This window comes from Impatiens glandulifera, chromosome 2 (genome assembly GCF_907164915.1).
Source record: "Impatiens glandulifera chromosome 2, dImpGla2.1, whole genome shotgun sequence".
Classification (NCBI taxonomy): domain Eukaryota; kingdom Viridiplantae; phylum Streptophyta; class Magnoliopsida; order Ericales; family Balsaminaceae; genus Impatiens; species Impatiens glandulifera.
This window is the reverse complement of record NC_061863.1, coordinates 51,009,345-51,027,341: the sequence shown is the minus strand read 5'-3', so window position 1 is coordinate 51,027,341 and position 17,997 is coordinate 51,009,345. Positions and strand designations below refer to the sequence as shown.

The 17,997-nt window shown below is 29.9% G+C and overlaps 1 protein-coding gene across 1 annotated transcript; it reads right to left on the bottom strand.

The window, feature by feature from the left end:
• Positions 1 to 102: 102 nt before the first annotated feature.
• LOC124923957 (non-lysosomal glucosylceramidase) lies at positions 103 to 6,681 on the bottom strand. The gene is made up of 20 exons (XM_047463968.1): positions 6,523 to 6,681; positions 5,991 to 6,058; positions 5,461 to 5,571; positions 5,047 to 5,103; positions 4,888 to 4,958; positions 4,410 to 4,509; positions 3,887 to 3,957; positions 3,643 to 3,743; positions 3,429 to 3,532; positions 3,302 to 3,355; positions 3,153 to 3,208; positions 3,020 to 3,058; positions 2,796 to 2,940; positions 2,518 to 2,699; positions 2,366 to 2,433; positions 2,128 to 2,200; positions 1,985 to 2,046; positions 980 to 1,907; positions 621 to 911; positions 103 to 522 (listed from the first exon to the last, which is right to left on the bottom strand). The coding sequence occupies exons 2-20, from the start codon at positions 6,051 to 6,053 to the stop codon at positions 243 to 245; spliced, it is 2,856 nt and encodes a 951-aa protein (XP_047319924.1). The 5' UTR covers positions 6,054 to 6,058; positions 6,523 to 6,681; the 3' UTR covers positions 103 to 242.
• Between the last annotated feature and the right edge of the window lie 11,316 nt (positions 6,682 to 17,997).

Below are 17,997 nucleotides of genomic sequence, written 5' to 3'. Positions count from 1 at the left end.
ATTCGAGTCTCATTTGATTAAAAAAATAAAAAATAACACAATTTCAAGACTAAAAAATAAATAACAATCGCACCATTATAAAAATGATGTATATTTAAATCAATTAAGATTAAATAGTATTTAGACTTAGTTGCTCACAACATAATATTATAATAATGTCATCATAATATTATCCAATCATACTATTTTTTTCTGTCTTCATTGAGTATTATTTTGAATTGTCATCCGAATGGAGATTTCTCTCAAATCCCAATCTTTTTGCGAGCATAGCTATAAGCAGACCACATCATGCTTGTAGAAGCTTCCTCTTCCGGAAGCTTAAGCAGGCGTGCCACCCTAATGAATCCGGCATGGTGCCTAAACAGGGAGTTATCCTTGTCTTGTTTTAATGTCTTTTCCTGCCTCAAAAGCTTTGGCCTTGTGAGAGCCCATTGCATTGCCCATACGGCTAAAGGTCGCATATATGCCAGTGACCTATAGTTCCCATCCGTGTTCCATCCTTCCGGGGTTTGGAAAGCAAAGCTGCAGTCACCCAAATTCAAATACAATCAGAGATGGAAACCGTTTCTTTCTTTGTTACATAAAACAGACAATAAAAAACAGAAAATATAGGAGATTACCCGAGCCCCTCTTCTGACCATGCAGCTTCATGCACTCCTTTTGCAGTCCTAAATGCCATTTCCAACATCTCTTCTTGTATCATTGAAGCTGCAACACCATATGTAACCCCACTCCATATTTCTCTCGATTGCATCGATGATATATCAACCTCCCCGTTTGGTAGCATTCCATTTACCGCTCCAAAACTCCCTTCCTTTACCTTCAACACATTGAAATTGTAAATCTTTTCTAGCGCACTTTTTGCCTGCTTATCATCAACAACTGGCAGGAGACCACATGCTCTAGCGTACCTGGAGAGAAAGTTTGTTTGCATTTATAAATAGATAGACAAAATCAGAAACAGATAGAAAATATATACCAATGACCCGCCAATTGATCAGCTTGAATAGACGAACTTGCAGTTCCGTTACTGTTGTCATAGTCGAAGTAAGAACCATTCCATAGCTTCCCATATACAATCTTTGCTTTCTCATACTTGGACCAAAAGTAATCCTCGGCATTACAGTCACCCACTTCGCGAGCCAGGGCCGAGGCTGCCTGCAGAGCTGCCACCCAAAGTCCACCACAATAAGCACTTACCCCGGAAACAGACCATGTATCGTATGTTTGATCAGGGAAACCGTCGTTTTCTATCATCCCGTCTCCATCTTTGTCAAATTGGTCCATGAAAGCCATGGCCACATAAACTGAAGGCCAAACTGCCTGAGCAAATTTCTTGTCACCGGTTGCAACAACGTCCCTGTAAACTTGCAGCACAAATTTCGGATTCAAATCTTTCCACCTATCTGTATTATAAAGACTGTAAGCATTCACTTCAAACCAAGGATCGTCCATTCCTATGTCATGAGGGACCGCGCCAAGAACTTTCCTCGTGACCCACTTTCCATCGCTAAGAAGTCGCATCTTGCTAGGATCGTGCATCATCACAGCCGCTGCAAAGTCTCTCTGGATGCTAAGTTCGAGTTTCGGGAATAGCATGACTAGTGAAAACGACGAATAGAAATGAACATCGTAAGTGTTCCACATGTGATATTCAACTCCCTCCAGGTAGAGGAATTGCCCGATGTTCTCTTCTCCCTTTTGAAGAAGATTTGTTCCAAAAGCAGAATTCAGTGACGTTGGGGTATGAATTTCTTCAAAAGCCGAAGTCATCCTCCAGAGAATTTCAGCAGCAGTGTCATTTTGGTTGACCTTACTCCTAGATTCTTCTATATCTAAGCTAGACATATCAATGGAGATCTTCCTCTCACCAATGGTTGCCAATGTATGCACAGGAAGAGATCCATCTGCAAATTGCAATGGAGAAGAGAACAAATCGATTTTTATTATATTTCTTCTCGAGACTTTCTAAATCAACACATACCTGTCCAAATTGTTCCTCCTGAATTAAGATAGTAGAGCTCATTGAAAAGAGTGATAGGATACCTGTATATAGTATATAGCAAGGAAGTTAAAGTCTCAATCAATCTAGTGAATTTACTACAGAATTGTATTTGAAGCTCAAACCATTCTGGGAGGTTCTTGTCTTCAAGAATTGGCCTTTGCCATGCTTCTATTTGAGACTCCCACTCGCCATGTTCTTCATTTGTTTTCAACAGAAAACAAGCATAAAGTAATGAGCAATTTAATTTTTTGGGTGAGTTAAAAATTTTCCATGCCAAATAGAACAAATAAAAAAACTACTCCAGACAGGAACCGGAACTCTATGATTATTCATAAATTAGTAAGAGGAAGGATGTAATACCGAGAAGAGCGTCGTGCGCTATTTTGGCTGCAGCATCACCTTGTTTACCGTAGAATTTTGTATAACGCCTGCAAACCAGATTTCCTATAAGCAAATTCACGAGTGCTTTAAGCTACTTCTCAAGATCACAACCAAAATATTTAGGTCCACACCTGTAATAAGTTCTACCACTCTTGAAGCTCACTTCAGGACAATCCCATGCTAATGAAAATGAAACGGTGCGTGATTCATTGGGTGGAACCATTATAGAAGCCGCAACAGCTGCTCCTATGGATGATCCTGCTTCTGAAGGTGACAATGAATCGGCAGATTCAATGTGTGCAAAAGATCCGTGCTAATAAAGTGACAAAATAGTCAGAAACCACACATGCTTAAATGTAGAAGGATATAATCATGGAAAGAATAACATGCACTTCAATGAAAAAAAGACCTTTTTAACTTCTTGCCACAAATCTCTTGCTGAAATGAAGTTGGAGCTTCCTTCTATGGTGAAGCAAGGGCATTCTGAAACAGAAACACCATTGGTTTCTTGGGCTGCAATTGCAAATGTTATAGGGGATAATCCGTTTGAACTCCTGTAATTCACATACAGTATTTCAAACAAGAAATCACAAACAAAAACCAACTTTTGAGAAGATGAGAATAGGAACTTGCCTGTGATGCAGGAGTACTCCTCGGGTGCCATCATCCATCCTAGAAGCATTATAGGCCTTATAAGTCAGATTCCAAAATAAATGGAAGTACATACAAATTTCTAGAGAACCTTGCTAAATATTATCAGTCCTACCTGAAACTGGAATTATAGTGATGACCCGACAATCCAGAAGCTCCACCAACAGAATTCTGAGTGCATAGATAGGGATTTGTTGAACGTTATCATAAATGGGGCAAAAGGAAATGAAAGTAAATAGTTCTTTAGCCAAGTGGTTTTCTTACAGCCCATGTGAAAAGTAGAGTCGTATAGGCATCTGTCTCACCACTGTTAAATAGCTGCAAAAGCATAAATTCATGCTTATATATAAGCTATTGTACAAATAAGTTTTTGGACAACAATAACTCATACCGTGTACGTAAAGACTGTTGCAGGGAAGCTGCTCTCCTGATAATTGTGGGGTATAAATGGAGAAATCTGCCGACATACTATTCTAAGCAATGGATCTGGTTCGCCTGATTGTATGAAATAACACAAGGACAATTGCATAAGGTAAACCAGTAGTCTACATTCTACACCATAGAGCTTATTACAGGCTGAAATAGACAGAGATGAAAGAGATGACCATCATAAACCGTCCAAGCCCGGGGATAGAGTGCATGGTATGTCGAATTTTCTCCTTTCAGGTTCCAGTCCCAAGATCCAATGCTGGAAGTCAAATTTTCTCTGAACAATCAAATGACTTTCAGTGAGATTTTTGCAATTTATCTAGATTAATGAATTTCATATACCAGAAAAATTGTGAAAACATATTTTTTTTGGTCTGAACTCGCAATGTACGCTGTGTGATATCAGTGAAAGTTACTTACTTCAATATGTCTGGAGTCCTTGGGCTCAATACAGTTGAAAACCTTTCACCATTAGACCGTTTAACAAAAACCTGCACGATGAAACCTATCGTATTTTAGTGGCTGAGCAGTGAAGACAAATAAGTGTACTTTTTACATCTATGACAATAAACTGCAACCCAGAATGACATTAGTTCTTGCAAATAAATATTGCATCTAACAGAATCTAGTTGTATCAATAAAATGGCAGCTATACACAACTTGGCAGAGTTTGTCTACTATGAATTGAACCTTGTAAACATTTTTTGTTGATGTGATCATGCTTCTCTATCGTGCTTTTTCAATACAAGACTATATTTTAACAATAGAAATGATTGTGTTCCCACAGCATCAAGAGGAAGGACTTATTCACATGAAGAAGATTTATTTGTTTTCCTTCACATGAAAAAAGATATCACAATGGAAACAACTGTCCTATAAAATTATCAAACTAGAGGAGAAACTAATACATACTCATTTGAAAAAAAGAAAAATTTGAACCTACTGAAAACTGGTTGGCTAAAACTGGCTCATCTTCACATATTCTAGGGAATAATTGCCAACGCTGAAATTCACCTTTGTAGTTTCTCTCAATGCTTCCTGCACTGAAATTCTTTCTAAATTCAAAATCTTTCAAACTTTTCCAATGAAGAAATATTTTACAATATGTAAATTGGTAACTTGAGTAAATATGAGGATGCATGAATCAGAAACATTTTAAAGTCTGCCTATGTTTATTCCCTAGGGAGTCTAGCACGACTATATGCTTACTTTTAGCTTATGTTTGGAGGGAAAATATTGCATAATCATGCAGTCATATAATGCAATAATTTTTACTGTGAATTAGGTCAATTTGAGTCATGTTGGCCACATTGCATGCCTTAAAAATCCATAAACATTAAAATGCTTCATAAGAATGCTTTCGTAATAATTAATTTGATAAATATGGAGAATTGCAGCCGTTCATGAATATAGGCTTTTACCCAATGCCGCCGAGTGGAACACCATGACATGATGTGATGTAACGCTTCGTAAAAGGATTAATTATTGTATCCTAAAGAAAGAAACAAAGGTAAGAATAACTTACCAATATAAACAGGCATAACAAAGCGGGGGGAAATTTAAAATTAACAAAAAGTTACCCTTCCTTTAGCTGTTTCTTCCTGAATATGACGCCATAATCGATAACCTATAGGAGCCTGTATCAAAGAAGGTGATATTTGCAGAAGTTATGTGATGAATATCCTTCTAGCTACAAGTTTTGTACACTAGCAAATCATTACAGTAAGAGCAATATAGAAGATACAGTTGTACAAAAGGTGGCCCTCAATGACCAATTCTATATGGCTTAATGGATAAGTTGTTTAATGAACAACGTTCAACTCATGTGTTCAAAACGCTTGGTATAGACACCGTTAGTATTATTAGAGGTTGCTTTTGCGACAACTCTGTTTTGTACAAACATAACGTTTAGAAGAAAAACAAAAGATGACTCTCAATGGAGATTTAGATTAATATTGTTGAAGAATGTTGATGAAATAGAAGTTTGAACCCACCATATGAATCATTTCCGACACAGTTAGATTGAATTGTGCTGGGACAGAGTCTGATGCATTCAACTTTCGATGCCAAGTTAGAGGTGCAGGTTTTGAAGGATCAACCTTAACCTGCAGAAACACACACAGAAAATGAGGAAAATAAAATAACAGTTAAAGAATTAATAATGCATCAGCAAAAAAAAAAAAAGCAAGAGTTTATTTATAAGCTGGAAGTTGTGCAACAGTAATCCCATGTTCAATAAAGGTTTAGACTTTAGAGTAATTTATCTCAAAAGTCTTCAAATTAAGCAGTCTTTTCATCAATTTCAAATAACTGAGAATGAAACAAGAGAATGTTAAAGAAGGTTTCCATCCTTAATACTATCATTTGACATGACCAGATTGACATAATTGAGGCACTGAATAGACCTTTTTGAAAAGTAATGAACCAGTTAGCTTTCTTAATATGTTGATTTCAAGTCCTACATTATGTGGAAAATTAGGAAGATCGGTACTGAATGAAAATAAGAAACAGTAATGAAAAATACCTTATCATTATCCTGGGAACCCAATTGTTCACTTCCCCCTTCATGAAGACCATCTACCATCATCTTACCTGGTAAAGTGAACGACATTTAGCAGAAAATTCACAGGAAATTGAAGTCATCGATACACATATATATTTGTATCAGAAGCCAAACAACATATTAATCAAACTTTTTACGTTCTGGTACATAATGGATCCAATCACGAAGTCAACGCATAATCAGGCAGACAGAGCACAAGACAAACATAGAATAACAGTGTTGAATCCATTTCATATAAGTGTGGTCGGTCATCTTTGAGGATTAAAATCAAAAGCCAGATAGATACTTAAGTAGATACGCTAACTACTGAAATTTATTTAATCAGAGAAATACAAAGACAAATTTATGATTGTTTCAAATCCATTTGAAGAATGAAACACACTGAACGACTACTTGCTTTTCATGGAATTGGTAAATATATAATTCAAATAAGTACATGAGTTACAGATGGAATGAAATGATCAATGCTATGGTAGCCATTAGGATTTCGGACCTGTGGACTTCTGATCTAAACACAGAAATGGATTCAACAATCTTCGAGAGATGCTCTACCGAGTGCAGTCTATACTACTTATAGCGCGCTCTCTCTCTCTCTCAAGTCTCACTACCTTACTATTCCTCTCTTGCCGGATGCTTGGATCCTTGCGATCTTCATCTGCCGGCCGGGAAAATGTAGCAGTTTTCTTTTCTGTTGGGCCCGCTTTATTATTTTATCTGATTTCTTAAATTTGTGGTAATCTTTTTTTTCTTTATAATTTAATTAATTATTTGTTTCTTTAATTCATATAAAATTGGACGTCAATTTTTTCATAAAAAATTTATTCTAACTGTTGGTGTCATTTTCTATAAAATCTTCGTCCCTCGGTTGACGTGTAAAAATCAATTCGATTGGGTCGATTATAAAATAAAATAAGTTCAATCGGTTTATCAATTTAATCGTTAAAAAAATAATAAATATATAATATAATAAAAATAATAATAAATAGATATATAATAAACTTAAAAAAAATAGTTTAATTTTATAATAAAGTAAGTAATAAAATAACTATTTAATTTAATAAAAAAATATATTATAATATTAATTAAATGAAAATGAGTTTAAAAAAGAAAAAAGACATAAAATATACAAAATAATAAATATTTGTGTGTCAAGATTAGAATTCTAAACCAAAAAAATATATAAATATTGATCATTTACCACTAACCTAGAATGACATATATTTATACATTTATCGAAACAAGTATATATACGGTCGGTTGGGTAAACCGTCAACCGAACGGGTCATGATTGGTACAAGAAATTATGAAACGGTCACAACTCGATTCGGTCGGTTTAATTCGTTTTTTCTTATACGCCTCCGTTTATTTACTTGTTTTATTCATAATTTTAATTTAATTTTTTTAAGTCCACACAATCTTTTTCAAGCCTACCCTAACTCAAATTTATGTATCTAAGAATGGATCAACCCACCCCGAAAATAAAATTTAAAGTAAAATTATAATATTAACCTTTAATTTCTTAAAATTTTGTAATATAATTCATTACTTATTTATCTAATTATTAAAAAAAATAATAAAACTTATCTTTATTCATTCGTTTTATTTTTTTTATGTCCACTCCAATTTTTTTTGAGTCCATCCAACCATGAATGTTGGATCTGTCTCTTCCTCTATATGCACAAGTTAACATAATCTCATTGTCATGAGTTTTTGTATTCTATCATAATAATTTACACTATCATAATTTCACAATAAGTATCTCAAGATCAATTTATAAGAATTTAGTATATAATACAACAAATATATAAAAATTAAAACTACACAAATTTGAATTTATTTGAGTTTTATAACGATAAATAACAAAGTATAATAACATAAACGAACCAATCAAATGATATTGAAAGATTCTCCACTAAATATTATGAGAAACATTAACCTAGTAACCACAAAAAGACAAATAATTCAATTTGTTTTACACATTTGATTTGCCTAACAAATAATATATATATATATATATATATATATATATATATATATATATATATTTATTTATTTTGCAGTTCTAATTTTTCTTTACAAAAAAATGTAAAAGCTAGCAAATAAACTATACTAAAAAATAATGTTGTAGAGTTATTGGACTCTAGCTAAAAATGTATTAGAATCCTTAAAATATGATAAATTACATAAAACACTTAATATAATTAATATAAACAGCTAGCCAGCTAGTCATGCTCTGTCAATTACAAGATAATATATTACTAGAATAAGTAATTACGTACCAAATAAATTAATATAAACAGTTACACATAAATGAAAAGCTAAATTATTAATTACAATACATATATAGGTCAAGTACTTGTCAACAACTTAGCCAAAATAAACTGCCAGAATAAGTTCTCTTACCATAAGAAGTATGACATGTGATGTGAAAGAATAGAATAAGCCACTCTAACGGTTATGGAAAGAATTTATTCGAGAATTTAAATAAATTACAATTTATTTATTGATAAATAACTTAAAAGTATTAATATATAAAAATAAAATAATTTAGTTTTTAAAAAATAACAAAATATGAAATGATGAATTATAGTTGGATTTAAAATAATAATAATAAGATCTAGGTTATCAATTAAGAATATGTATTTTTTATTTTTTTTAACTCACTTTAGAAGTTCTAAAACATAAATCATTGAACACGGTAACTTTGGAAAACCTTTGAGTTCAGAAAAGTTTAAAGTTCGAAAATTTTAATATCGGTTTGCGTATCCGAAATATTTTTAAAATATAACATTATTTTAAAAAAATTAAATAATTTCTGATAACTTTTGAAATTAGTTATAAAAATAATTATTTTGGGTTCAAGTTTAAATAATCTTTAGATTTGTTATAATCAAATTAAAATTTGATTTTTGAAAATCTATGTTTAAATTAATTAAAAATAATTAATTTAAAAGTTTATTTATTTGAAACAGAGTCACAAATTGATTTTTAAAAATCAATAAAATGTGTATGTGTACAAAGATATTTTTCACCTGAGTTTTGTTTAGTTCGAAATTTGGTGATACTAAGGAAAGAGTTTTCGCGCTTCATCCTTCGTACCCGTTTTAAAATCGATATCTACGTTACAAAGTCTTTTGAAAATTGGTTGTATAATGTTTGATTTAACTAACTATTCTTTTAGTCCTAGACATACATCGGTTTTTGCGTATTTTAAAATTTGCAACAACAATATTTAAATATTGTTACTTGATGATGACTAGGGAGGAATATACCTGAAGAACATCAGTTTAAAAGACATTAGGGTTTAAAAATAAATTCCAAACGAGCTTTTGTCAAAATAATTTTTGTGGAAATATCCCAAAAATATTTTGAAATATTTTTTTTATTTTTTGGGGATCTTTAGAAAATGATTTGATGTTCCAAAATTACAAAAATAATTTTGGAATTTTACAATTTGAACCAAACAGGCCTTAGGACCCATGTCCTCGGTCATGGGTTCGTTTTCATCGGTCATGGCTAAAAAGCCCTTGGTTCTGGTTAAGAGCCCCTCGGTCCGGGCTCAACATCCTCGGTCGGGGTGTTAAGACCTCTTAGTCCTTGGTTGAAATTCTCGGTCGGGTGCTAGAATTCTCGGTCGGACACCTCGGTCTTGGGTGGAAGTCATCGGTCCTAGATTCAGTAGTTCTCGGTCGGGTGCGAAACTCATCGGTCTTAAGGTTCGACTTCTCGGTCAGATATAAAAATCATCAGTCGGACCTCTCGGTCATTGGTGAAGAACATCGACCGAACCTCTTAGTCCTAACTGAAAACCCTCCGTCAGACCTCTCGGTCCTAACTTAAATTTCTCGATCGGACCTTTCGGTCCTGGTCGGACCCTCGGTCCTCAAGAACATCAAAATTGTTAGTTTTACAATTTTGATGGAGGCTTGTATCCTTTGATCCAAGAGCTTGGGTAACTTCACAAAGCTCTTAGGAACATTAGAAACAACATCCCAAGGTATCATTTGACCTGAGTGATGATCAATTTATTCAAAACAGTTTGAAGGCCAAAAATTGGGTTTTTGATTTTAGAGTTTAATGAATTGTAAGGAGCTTGTCAATAACTTCCTTATATTTCATATACTTGATTGATACCAACACATGAACACTGGTTGCTCATTTGGACCAATTCAAGACTGCAAATTTTCAATTATTTTCAAATTTTTTATTTTGATCAAACATGATCGGAATGGATCAAACACGATCCAATTAGTTTCCCAACATCATTAGAAACATGTCGGGAAGCTTTTTAAGCTGCTGTTCTTGAGGATTAATCCAAAACAGAAAACTTGTCTTTTACTTTTTCCAAATTCAAATTTGGGTTTTTTCGTTTTAGATCGATTGCTCGATCCTAGCTTTCACAGAAAGTTTGTAAATGATCCTTAGATCGATTTTCAATCAAAACATTCAAGAACCAAACAACATACAAACTTATGAAAACTAAAATATAAAAATTTCAACTTCAAACTGGAAGTATGAATTAAATGATGATTGAAAACATACCAAAAATTGAAAACCCCTCCTTATGTCTTAAGGAAACTTTTGGGATGTATGAATCCAAACTTTAAGGTCTGGAACGGGATTTTGAAAAATTTAGAAGCTTTGAGCTTCAATGGCGTATTTTATTTAAATTCCGATTTGAGGCTTGAGATGTAATATATTAGCTTCAGAATTATCAATTGAGACTATTTATAGCCTCCCGAAGTCGGTTGAGGCAGCCAAGTGGCTTGAATTAGTCAAAAGTCATTAATGACATTTTGGTTGTTCTTTCGGCTAGTTGTCAGAATAGACATCAATGATGCCTATAGATTTAGGAGAATGATCACCGAAGTAGGATGATCATTTCATTTTTGGAATGGAGTCAAACCATCCAGAAACGACAGAGTTCTATTTTTGAAAAATTAAAGATGAATGTTGTTCTTATCCCTCTGTTAATCACGATGAATACAAAGGCCGTAGATGAAACGACGTCGTTTCAGGCGAAAACGCGGACGCAGAGCGGTTCGTTAACATTTTGTCCACATTCCAGGCGCTCTGTTGCGTTTAAGCTAACGCGACGTTAGCTGATTCGCTGCTTCGCGAGCGCGCGCTCCTTCTGTTGCAGACAATGACGTGGGCAGCGCTAGGGCATTGGATGAAAATTTAGCGCCTATCCGATGCTTGTAATTCTTGTTGCAACGAATCCATGTTTCAGCTATACTGAATTACTTATTTTATTTTTATTTTAAAACCTTAGGAGTTTATTTGAAAGTGTTTTTTCTTTCGCCCTTTTATCTTTATTTTTAAATCTTTAAACTACACAAAATATTTAAAATAAATATGACAAATATTTTGTCAATTTATTTTATTTTATTTTATTTTTATTTTTGGGTTAAATAAATAATTTTTGTTCTAAAACTAATTTGAGATAAAATGAGTACAATATTTATTTAAAATAATTTTATTTATTTTATTTCGCCATTTTCTATAATTAATTATGTTTTAATTATAACCATAATTAATCTAATTAATTGTTTAATTAGGTTTTGGTATTGAGATTAACTATTTTGATTTTATTTATTTAAAAATAATTAAAATAATTATTTAAAAATGTATAAATTGGGTGGGTAGATTTTAAGTGATTACAAACACCATCTTTATGTTATAATTATTTTATATAATATATATTTTATTTTAACTTAATTATTTTATATAAAATAAGAGTAATAAAATATTTTGAAATTACATCTTAATTTTTGTTTAAGATTAATAGTTTTAAATTTATAATTATTAAAATTAATAATAATTTTATTTAGAAGAGTGGAAAAAAATGTGAGGAGAGAATTTTTTTTTTTTCAATCACTCAAATTACTTCACATCATTTTTCTCCTTATCCTTTCTCTTTAATATTCTATTAAAGTTAATTTATATTTGTACTTTCTTTTAATAAACCATGAACTCATTCAATCTCAATCCACATAGTATAAAAAAATTCAACTCAAAGTTTACATCTCAACAATATGTAAAAATCCAACATCGTCAAAATGAAATCTATAAAGACGGATCTTATATATAAAGAATTATGGATTACAAAAATATATCCAATGCAATTTTTACAACAATAAAAAATAAAATATGTTAAGATTTTAACAAGTTAACTTTAAATTTGTAGCAAATCATGTAATTTAAGTGATACTCCACCCTGGTAACCTAAGGCCACGGATTTGATTCCTATTATAAGTTAATGGTCATGCCTATCTGTTATTATGTTCTCTTTAATTAAAAATAATAATTTAAGGGATAAGAGTTAATAATTAAATGATTAAATATTAATTATTAATAGTATTTGTATTCATTTTTTTTTAAATAATAATATTTATCTTAGTTTTCCAATTTTTTTAAAATTCTTACCTTAAATTTAAACTCATTAAGGAGTATTTAATAATCATGAAATTATAATTGAAATTAAAATTAAAATTGAAGTTGTAATTTTAATTTGTAGGTTTCTTACACCATTATATAATTAAAATGAAAAATTCAATGGAATTGAAACTAATATTATTTTATAATTCACAATTTCACTATTTTTATTTTGAAATTGTAATTCTATTTTTTTATATGTTTCCAAATTTTAAAATGTCAAACAAATATATATTTTTTAATTTAGTAAATTAACATTTCGATAAATATATATTTTGTAATTTAGAAATGAACATGTGAAACCGATATTTTTTTTTTAATTAAAAAGTTAAATTTTTAAATTGATTTTTTTTAATTTAGAAATTAACATGTCAAACAAATATATTTTTTTATTCAGATTCGAACTCTAAACCAAACTATTAACTAATGAGGTATTATAATAAGTTGTGTCAAACAAATATTTTAATAATATAGATAATATATATTTAAATTATTTTTATTATATTGTTTTTTAAATGTAAGAATTGAAACTAAGTTATAATTCTATAAAAATTTTCAAATATAGAAATTAATTTATAATTCATTGTGAATTTGTGTGAAATTGAAATTAAAAATTTTAAAGAAAATTCCAATTTCACGTGAAAATATATCCGAATCTAATTTATGGGTAGGCTGTTTGAAGTATAGGATTCTAATAAATAATTGTAATCACTTTTTGAGTCCTGACCGACAATTTCAGTTGATACAAGAACTTTGATAGATGGTCTTTCTCTACCTCCTTCTTAGTTCTTAAGAAGAAATTCTTAGCTTAAAAAAAAAAATTAGAGTGGGCTAAAGTAAAAAATGAGAAAATTTTGGATAAAACGGGTAAATAAAAATAAATTTTACCATTTTCTAATAATTAAATACATAAAATAATGAATTTTATTGAATTTTTTAAAAAAAATTAGGGGATAATGTCACATTTTAAACGTAAATTTTTTTTTTTTTTAGGAATGCTACCGCCCACCCGAGCCACTACGTAGATTCGACCCTGATAACATCATAATTTTATTATTAAAAGTTAGCTAGGAAACAAATCAAATAAAATCTTTATAAATTTTATTTGTACAAAGTTCATTTCAATAAAACAGAACAAATAAAAAATGAATCCAAAATATGATAGTAAATCCATAACAAACCTTACCACTGAGTATTATATTAGTTATGATTATAATAACATTATTTTAATTCTTTATTGTGTACCACATTAACTATCATCTATTATTCACTCACATTATTCTTTTTTCACTCTAATAAACAATAACATCTATCATTTATATAATTGGGATGACTGACACAAATTAGCTTAGATCTAGGGCGATGAATTGTCGAACATATTCTAACTTTATAATCCTCTATTATATTGTAAAGGTCACAAACGGGATTTTGAACCTTATTTCTTGTATATATGTGAAAAAAGTAGATAAAAGTATAAAAAAAATTCATGAGTTCAATTTTCATTCGTTGAGAGAAAAAAAAATATATTTTATTGTTGTAAAAAAGAAAAAAGAAAAAAAGACTAAATAAAACCATTATAATGTGTTATCTAAGCACAAGAAAAGGACTAGTTATTTTGAAATATGTATATAGAATAATAGAATTAGTAAAGTAAAGCTAGACTATATGCTTACAAACAATCTATCTCAATTTAGTTTGTGGAATGTCGCACAACCCGACTTTAATTTAAAGGGTTCTAAAGAAAAATCGGCCTAACTGCCTAACTTATGACTACCTCATTGAATTAAATAGATGTCAATAAATGTAATATATTAATAAAATAATTGTGATTTCAACTTCCAAGCTTGCCACTGCCAATATATAGGATTGTCTAAGAAAAATTGTTTGTTTATAGTTAAAGAGTTGTAATTAATAATATTACATATGTAATCTATTACAATATAATAAATAAAAACTCAAGAAACAAACCCGATCATCAAATAAGCAAATAACAATATATTTGGATTATTAATACTATAGTTGATTACAAGCGAGAAAGATAAGAATTGACTGGAAAATATGACACAATAATATGAGCCTTGGGTTTGGAGGAGCTAGACGAAGATGGTTGTTTTTTTGATAACTGCGGTGACAATTTGTTCTTCGGAAAATAATGATCCTCTGATGAATTGTGTTCATCTGAGACTCGAGACGAGAAGCCTGAAGATCTGAAACAGCCGAAGATTGAAGAAATTAAAGGAGCCATGTATAATAATAAACCTAATTAACTTTCAAGATCGAGTGCTAGAATATTGAGGGAATGGAAATGTTGCTCCCACTAATTTATGCTACTTGATGTTTGAGAATTTATGCTTAGTTTAGTGCCTTATTTATAGATAGATAGATAATATGAGACTTTGATTAATTGGTCATTTAAGATTGGAGTGCAAGTAATAATATTATATATTAACAAATAAAACCTGGAAAGGGACATGGATAAAATAAATAAAATGACCGGTTGACAAAATTGAAAATTCTAATTACTTTGAATTTTCTCTTAATGACAGATTTTGAAATAACTATGAATCAAAATCTTTAACAAATAAAAACACACGTTTATTAATTCCATTAAAAATAATTAAATTCGATGTAAATGTAACAAAGAAGGTTTTAAATTCATTTTTTTAATATAAAAATTTAATACGATTCATAATCATGACTTTCACTTAACTTAAGATATTTTAAATGAAAATTAAATTCGTAATCTTTAATTTTGTAAACATTAACTATTATCACTCGAGCTGTACAAAAAAATAAATTAAATTCTTACTAAAATCGTGGTACAATAATTGTGAAGAATCGTTTGTTTTCTAAAATTCAAATTATATATATATATATATATATATATATATAATAGCATTTCACTTGAATTTTATTATAAAAAATAATAGCAATACATATTTAAACATAATGGACTTTCAACCTTGTACTATAAAATATAGTCCCACTGTTTTAAATCTCTTATTATGATCAATTTTTACATATATAGTTTAAATAAATTAGAAAAGAAAAAAAGTGGTCTTGTTTGGAAGAACTTAATCCTCTCTATTATTATTTTTAGCAATGATGTTGTTTTAACGATAAAATTTATTTAATAAGAGATTAATACTTTAATATTATTATTTATCTAAGTATTATCTAACACTATTAGGCTTTTACACATTGGCTAGTCAAATAAACTTGGATGACAAGGAATTTTTATATAAAAAAAAAAGACAAATGAATGGAAGAACTTTCAAGCTTGGACCACAAGGGTTGTTAAGAAAGACACGTAGCTACCATCAATAGTTACAAATTAATATATTAAGGATGTTGTTTTCAATGGCGGCCATTTTAATGCCTTAAACCCAAATTAAAAAGAAAAAATGAAAAAGAGACTCAATTATTAGATAAATATAATTAAATAAATTATTATAATATTAAGATTAATATAAATAATAAATTAATTCAAGCTGAAATAATGTTAATTTTATTTTTTAATTATTTTACTAGTTTAAGAAACTAGTATAATTAGATACTAATCACTTCCTTCCATTTAAGAGGTTAGAGGTGAGAATCGAATATTTGACTTTTTTTTATTTTTTAAACATTTATTTTTATCACTTAAATTAATTTATTCGAATATTCATTTTAAAATATCATATTAAATTATAAGAAATTAAAACTTAATTTATTGATTATCTTTTTATAGAATTAAATATGTATTTAATTTATTGAATTTAAAATTCCAAACTAAATTATAAAAACTAGGAAGAATCCCCGTGCGATGCATACAGATAAAAATATATTGTTACAACGTCCCGCGTTTATCAAATTTGGTGTTGAATTTAAAATATAAAGTGTTATTAACCTAGTTGGTTAAAGAGTTGTACTTGTTTGGTTATGTTGCGAGTTCGAAACATACTTATAACATTTTTAATTTTATTTTAACCGTTTTAAGTTTATGACGGGTCAACCCAGAATCCGACCCAAATATCTATTTACTCTCACATACCCAGCAATCCGAACACTTTCAAAATTAAGCATCATTATATATATATAGATTATCTTATTCTCCATAATAATATTTATGCAACATTTTCAATTAAATAAATTGTAATTTATATTATTCATTTTATATAAATTGAACATATATATAAAATAGTCAAAGATATATTTAGAGTTATTTAAGTCTACATATTTATTAAAAACTCCCTCGATATAGTTTAATTATTTCGAGATAACGATACAAGACGTGATCGTAAAAGGAGGGATGTTATCAAATTAATTGTTTTAGGTATATTCACATTTATATTTTTCGATTTAGTATTTCAATAATTGAAAAAATTCTAAGACCATAAAAATTCAAAGACAAATTAGATCAAACTTTTACAACCATTTGAAAATATTATCTCATTAAATATGACATTATTTATAACTTTTAAAACATGAGGAAGTTCTTATCCACTCATTGGAAAGAAGATAATAATAATTAATATACATGCCATTCGTATAGAGTGGGTCCAATATTTTTTCTCTCATATAGTAGGATTTATAAAAAAAATTATATTTATTTAAAGACATTGTATTAGTCTATTTTTTTTTTCTTTTTATAAAAGTCACACTTTCGGTAAGAAAAATAAAATAAGTGGTGATATAAACAATAATCACAAAACGTCCATCCAAATAACCTTTAAAATTTTCACTATACTATTTCTCTTAACACATATGTTACAGAACAGGTGTATCATAAAACTCGAAAAATAGAAAGAAAAAATCAAATAAAGTTACAATATAATAAAATTCTCACAATGATAGTACAATTAGGGCTAGTAATTTTGAACCCGATACGAAATACGATCCGAATCGACCGCGAAAATATCAGTTTACACGTATTTTTTTTATTCAAGGTCGGCCTATTTAACATAATTAATAAACATGTCAAAATCAGGTCGACCTGAAATGACCCAAAGTAGGCCTGATAACTCGTATACAAGTTTCTTTTGTTGAGTTTTGTGTTATTATTTTCTACTCACTTATTTAATATTTTAATATTATTTTGTAAGTGCATTTGTGATTTAACTTTAAATTTATTTTATATTGATGTCATTTTAATTTGAATTCGAGGAGGAAAAATGATAGATTCTTGGCTCACTCAATGCTTGGATGGATAAACAAGCAAAGGAAAAGGAGGCATGCCAAAACTCCACTATGGAGAAGATAAGATGGCCACTCTCTCTGTAAGAACAAGTGGAGGCGCAGAGACTACGTTATGTGGAAGCGGATTATGGCCTTTGGCCACATGGCTGTATGCCAAGCACCAATGAGACTAAGGCAGTTGACTCAGAGAAATGTGAATTAGTTAAATCGGGTTGGGTTCGAGTTGAGTTAGATAATCGAGTCAATTGGGTCGGATTCAGGTCAATCACAAATAAATAAGACAAATTTCATGTTAGAGATTTTGATTCAAATTACTAAACAAGTTAGGTTAATGTTAGTATCGTTCAACCCA